Source organism: Protobothrops mucrosquamatus, unplaced genomic scaffold (genome assembly GCF_001527695.2).
Source record: "Protobothrops mucrosquamatus isolate PMUCROS unplaced genomic scaffold, P.Mucros_1.0 scaffold4251, whole genome shotgun sequence".
Taxonomy (NCBI): domain Eukaryota; kingdom Metazoa; phylum Chordata; class Lepidosauria; order Squamata; family Viperidae; genus Protobothrops; species Protobothrops mucrosquamatus.
In genome coordinates this window covers 64174-70377 of record NW_015390170.1, presented here as the reverse complement: position 1 = coordinate 70377, position 6204 = coordinate 64174, and the positions used below count along the sequence as shown (strand labels likewise).

The 6204-nt window shown below is 39.5% G+C and overlaps 1 protein-coding gene across 1 annotated transcript in view; it reads left to right on the top strand.

Moving 5' to 3' along the window:
- Positions 1-1740, top strand: part of LOC107298750 (V-set and immunoglobulin domain-containing protein 1) — an 8624-nt gene extending 6884 nt beyond the window's left edge. The window contains exons 4-5 of the mRNA XM_029286608.1: positions 323-483; positions 1058-1740. Coding sequence (XP_029142441.1) covers positions 323-483; positions 1058-1315 — 419 coding nt within the window. The 3' untranslated portion in view covers positions 1316-1740. The remainder of the gene's footprint in view (positions 1-322; positions 484-1057) is intronic.
- Positions 1741-6204: the final 4464 nt, after the last annotated feature.

Genomic DNA, 6204 nt, shown 5'->3' with positions numbered 1-6204 from the left:
ATAAAGCGATTCAAGTCTCTCTGCCATTCTTTCAAGTTAAGTTCATTTTTTAGAATAGGTATCGTCTGAAATAAAAAAAGAAACTTAGGTAAAATGTTCATTTTGATGGCCGCAATACGACCCAGCAAGGAAAAATGAAGTTTTTTCCACATTGATAAGTCTTTTTGTACTGATTTCCACAATTTTTCATAATTATTCTCAATCTCTTTGATTTAATAGATTCTTCAATCTATGTTTGGCTGATTAAACTCTTCATACCTATGTTTGATATAGTGTTAATATTTATGAAGGATTCTGATTCTTGTAATGATGTTCTTGATAGTCCAGGTTTCAGCTGCGGAGGTATACACACCGCCAGACTTTCCTGTGGAGAATGGGACTGAAGCAAAGCTTCCATGCACTTTTACTTCCACAGAAGTGATCAGCAGTTCAACTTCTGTCACCTGGAGTTTCCAAGGCGAGGGATCATCATCTCTTGTCTCGGTAAGATATTGTTTGCAAAAGAAAATTGTAAGAAGTAAAAAGCCCTGCCTGTTCTTGCTTGCTCCTTGTACTACTAAAAGTCTGATTGTTCCCTTGAAATGTTAGTTAAGATATTAATTGTATTTTGCTCCAAAATTGGTTGCTACCAAAAGCCTTGCTTAGATGAGGAAATGCTTTAACCCACTTCACCTGCTTGGGTTAGTTATCTTTTATCTTAATACGATGGGAAAATAAAAAATTAATACCAGAAGGAAATCATGTAATAGTAATAGTTATCAGTTCAGTAGTTTGGGAAAAAAACAGAATTGAGGAAAGTGAGGCAGAGCAAGATAACTGAGCTCCTGGAATTACCTTTAAAATTCTTGTGATATTATGTGTAAAATATTTCTCTGACCTTTCAACTGGTTTAAAACCAGCTTTACAGGCTCTCAAGTAGAATATTATCATTGTCTTGCACTTTTGCACTATTTTGAAATTCATGTATGAGTTGAGTTTTAAAGAAATTTAGATTAGTTAAGAAATAGGGGAAAGCAGGTTTTTTAATACAGCATATTTTTTGTGTTTTTGATTATAGTTCTTCTATTATTCCAATGGAAAAGCATATCGTGCGAAGAGTACACAATTTGGTGACAGAAGCAGATGGGCTGGAGACCTTAACAGAAAAGATGCATCAATCACTATAGCAAACATGCAATTTCAGGACAATGGAACCTATATCTGTGATGTTAAAAACCCTCCAGATATGAATATTACACCCGGAAAAATCAAAGTCAGGGTTATGGTGAAAGGTATAGTAATAAGTGGATGGAATGAAAAATTACTTAATGAGTGATGGAGAAGTTGTGCGTAAGTTGCATTCTTTCTCTAAAATTAGTGTATGTAACAATGCGCTGAAACAAGTACTTGTTTGGCAACAATTAAGAAGTGTGTGTTCATGTTTCTTCTGTCTATCTCTTCTAGTATAAGTAGGATAATTTGACTAGGGGCAAAAATACTTATTCCTTTCAGATTGGTTCTGCAAGTTGAACTGGGCTGGGTAGATATTAATAGGCAAATGAAATAATGCTCCAGATGGTTGCCTACAAACAGCTTGCTTCAGGTGTAGGTAACCTACTATATTTCAGGTATTCAGATATAAACCACTGTCATTCAATAAAAGTTCAATAAGCACAAATCTTCCTTCTGTATCAAAATCTATTAACTTTGGCAGTAATTCTTTCTGAACATAAAAAACTATACCTGCTTTTTTCTTTGGTGCAGGGCAATAAAATGTAGACCCAATTTAGAGTTAACCAGATATTTTTGATCTTTTGATGCAATGTGCGTTTCTTGCAAACATATAATATCATTTTTGTATTGTTTCAAATAATGAAATATTTTCTTCCTTTTTTGTGGTGAGTTCAATCCATTAACATTTAAAGTCATTAACTTAGCCATCTTTCGGCTTTTGGAGCTTCTGGAGCATTCCTTGCAGGTCTGCCATGACAGATCTTTTGGATCTAGCCCCTCCCACTGGCTCTGAAGTAAACGAGTATGTTTGAGGCATAGATTCTTTTTGTTGTAGGATTGTAGTTGTAGTATTGAGTAGGATTATCTTTTTTGCTCGTGTATGTAAATGCATCATATTGGTATTTGCTGTTCAATTACAAAAATTAATAAACATTTTATATAAAAAAAAGATATAAACCACTGTCATTTTGGCCAGCAAGGAAGGACTCTGGGGAGTTGTCATCCATACCATTTAGAGAATACCAAGGTAGCAGCTTCTTGCAGAGTTATTAATCCAAGCATTACATTACAAAGTCAGCAAGTTCTACTTCTCAAGTCATTGAGTTGGTAAGGTACTGGATGCTTACAGAATACATCTGATCAAGATAGGACCAAAAAAATGTTAAAATATTTCCATGTTCAATCAGACTGTTTTAAAATCTAAGAATACATCACAATTTTTCAATAGTAGATCAAAGGAGTATGGAGTATTCTTTAACAAACAAAATATAATAAGTTAACATATTTTCAAAATATTTCAATTCTCATTGCAGCAGTTCATAGTGGTGTCAAGTAACATGTGACCATCTAGATGTTGTTGAACTCAAATTTAGATTAGTCCTTGTAAGCCTGTCAAAATGTTGAGGAATGGTGCAAGTTGCAACTTGATAACATTTGAGGTGGCCATAGACTGTCCATGCTTAATCTATGCTTTATCTATAATTATACCAATTATTATACTGCTGAGTTCCTTCTTACTATTAGGAAATCCGCAAAAGAAACACTCTTTAGTGAAACTAGAAACTAAGCAACTTAATGCATCTTAAAGATGTGTTGGTGTTCTATCAACATCAGCCCTGATCAACATGACTAATGGCAAGGAAATTTTAGTCCAAACTATTTACCTGGTTTGAGTCAGGCTACTATTACTCATAGTAATAAAATGATGAGCCTATTCAAATACATCTTGGATTTTAAAAAGTGGATTTTAATAAATTCAGAGAATGAAAAAGATAGGACTGAGCTTATGAATGATAGGGAATATCTATAACTTCTCAAGACCAAATGAACTGCACTCGGGGCATTGAAGGAATATCTTCTGATGGCCAAACCTTACAGTATTCTTAAGAAATTCTGGACAATGGACAAGGTGCTAGCTGCTGGGAAAACAAATACTCTATCTTAAAATGGGAAGGGGGGAGAAATAATCTAGAGAATATAGACAAATCATTCTGACATTAAATAAAATGGGAAGTCTAGAGCACGTCCTAATGTGCTGTACCACTGACATACACACACTCATCATGGTGTTAGGAGTCTTTATTAAGGCTTCCAAGCCTGAATTAGTATTCCCCACCAATTCTGTATGCCAGCACCGGCTCACCCACAATGAGCTCAGCAGGCTACTCAAAAGAAGCCAGCACTAGTCCACAAGGCAAAGGCAAGTCCAGTCCAGTAGGCAAAAGTAAGTCCACAAGGCAAAGGCATGTGCCAAGGCAAAACAAGTCCACAGGGCAAGGCAAGTCCACAAGGCAACGATGAATCCACAAGGCTAAGGCAAAAGTAAATCCACAGGGCAAAAGCAAGGCCACAAGGCAAAGGCAAGCTGAGAAGGCAAAAGCAATTCCACAGTTAAAGAGGCACAATCCGAAGTTCAAGGCAAGAACACAGAGCAAGGAATGGACATGTTCCCAGCATTGTTTCACTCGCCTTACTGAACTAAATAACTGTTTCCTGGTGCAGCCCCTCAAGAGGGACAAGGCTGCCTTTTTGCAAGTAGACTGGCTGATGATCTTCGTGCCTGCCTCCTCTCAGCCCTACGTGCTCTTGGATCTGGAGGAGGAGGAGCCAGATTGTCTTCATCTCCACTGACCAGCTTCAGCTGTGTGCCCTCTCCATTCGAAGTCTCTGGGCTCCCCAGCTTCAGCTGTGCCTCTCCTGTCTCTAGCTCAGCCGGCTACTTGTCTGGTTGCTCCCTGTGCTCAGCCCCTCCGCTCTTGGCTTATAGCCTTCAGCTGCATCCCTTCCTGACGTGCCTGAGACTGGCTCAGAACTCCAAACTACCATCTGGGGAAGCATCTAGGGGAGTCGTCACACCGAAAGAGATTGTTTTCTAAGTGGTATAAGATTGGTCTGGTAATTGTCAGAAGGCCACATGAATGGTAACATGAATTTGTCAGGAAAGTTTGCCAAATTGATCTTATTCCAGATTAAGGAATAATGATTAATTATTCCTTAATCTGAAATAAGGTTTGTTTGATTCATAACTTTTTTAGTAAATGACAGAAATGCTACAATAAAACATAATTTTATTTTAGTAAAATATTTTACAAAGTGCTTTTGCATTCTGATGAGCAAGCTAGTGTGTGAATGCCATTACAGTTAAGCATATATGTAACGGTAGTTGAAAATCATACTTGGAGAATACTGTCAAAGGTTCACCAGTTGGAGTAAACCACTATATAGTCTTGGGCCTGTGCAATACAAGTTTTTATTAATGGCTTGGATAAAAGATGAATGAATGCTTATTAAATTTCAGGTGATAGAAAATAAAGAAGGATATTTTAGAAGGCAAAAATAAAATTCAAAAACAGTGCAACCCTCACCTGTTTAGAGGCAACTCCAAACACACTGTTCAGCCAGGCATATGTAAAACAACAACATATTTTATGGTCAAATCGCACTAAGTAAATTCCTACTAATATTTTACTTTCTTAAAATACACACTTTTAATATTGTTTTAAGCAGTGCTAGTGATGCTTTACAATAGCTGTCTTTGAGAGTTTTCTTGTAAACCACCCTGGATTTCTCAGAAACTTTTAATTTCAAATTAGATGTTGATTTAATAAATTAGGCAGAAGAAACAAATGTTTAAATACATCTAAATCCCACAGACCTACTGCCTCCTAGGCGCATACTGCAGAGAAAATAAGGCATTGCATTTCTAGCCAGCATAGCCACAGGATGATGGGAACTGTGGTTCATGACACCCAAAATATATTAGTTTGGGTAAGGCTGGATTAAATTATAAAAGCAGATGAAGGTAAGTATTTTTGTCTTTAACAAAATAATTGCGGGGGCGGGGAGTTGACTCGGCCTTTTAATTTCAACTCACACCAATTTCTCTTAACTTGCCATTCAATCCAAAGAGTTCTATTGCCTGGATTTTAGGGAGGGGAGGAGGCAAGAATAGACCACAAAGCTAATCTGCAAGTTTGCTCTCTCGCCTGCCTGCACACCACCTTCCTGTGTGTGTGTATGTGTGTATTTGTATGAGCATGTGTGTGTGTGTGTGTGTGTTTGTGTATGAGAGAGAGAGAAATCCCCTTTTTGTAAGTTTGCTTACTCTGCAACGCTCCTGGTTCTCCACACTTTCGCTTCCCTGCTCTCTCTCTCTCTCTCTCTCTCTCTCACACACACACACACAGGTTAATAAAAAAAAGGAGGGGGAGAAAGGTGGAAGCTCTCCTTTTTTGTAAAACCTTGGCTTCCTCCACCTCTTCCCCTCCTGGCTCTCTCTCTCTCTCTCATACACACACACACACACCCTTCCTGTTTTCTCTTCCTCGTCCTTTTCCTCCAGCTGCACCTGAACGGAGTGGGAGGAAGTTAAAAAAAAAAAAAGAAGGGGTGGAAGAATGGGGGAAGCTCTCCTTTTTTGTAACACCTCGGCTTCCTCCTCCTCCTCTTCCACTCCTCTCTCTCTGTCTCTCTCTCTGTGTGTGTCTCTCTCCCTCCCTCCCTCCCTCACACACACACCCTTCCTGCTTTCTCTTCCTTCTCCCCCTTTCTGGCCTGGCAAAGCAGAGCCACACGAGGAGAAGCCCAGCAAAGTGGGGCATGGCCGGGCGTGATGGGGTTAAGCTGGGAGGGGCGGGGCGGGGCGGGCTGAGACAAATGAGCTGCTGCTGCACACCACCAGCCCCTGAGTGCTCGCTGCTTCCAGGGTGCCTAGCTGGGGTGGGGTGGGCCAGGGCTGGGGCAATGGGGGCCGGTCTCTTGCCATTTCTGGGACAGCCCCAGGGGGCCAAATCTGGGCCCTCCCCAGACCGCACCCGGACCGCGGGCCTTGTGTTTGACATGTCTGCAATACAACATCAGACTTGATTATAGTTTGCATACTATAGCAATAATGATCTCGCCTTCATGGCACACTTATCACAGAGGTGGGTGATATACTGTAGCTCCTTCAGAACTCCAAATAAAAGATGTCAACAGAGAAATTATTGTGTG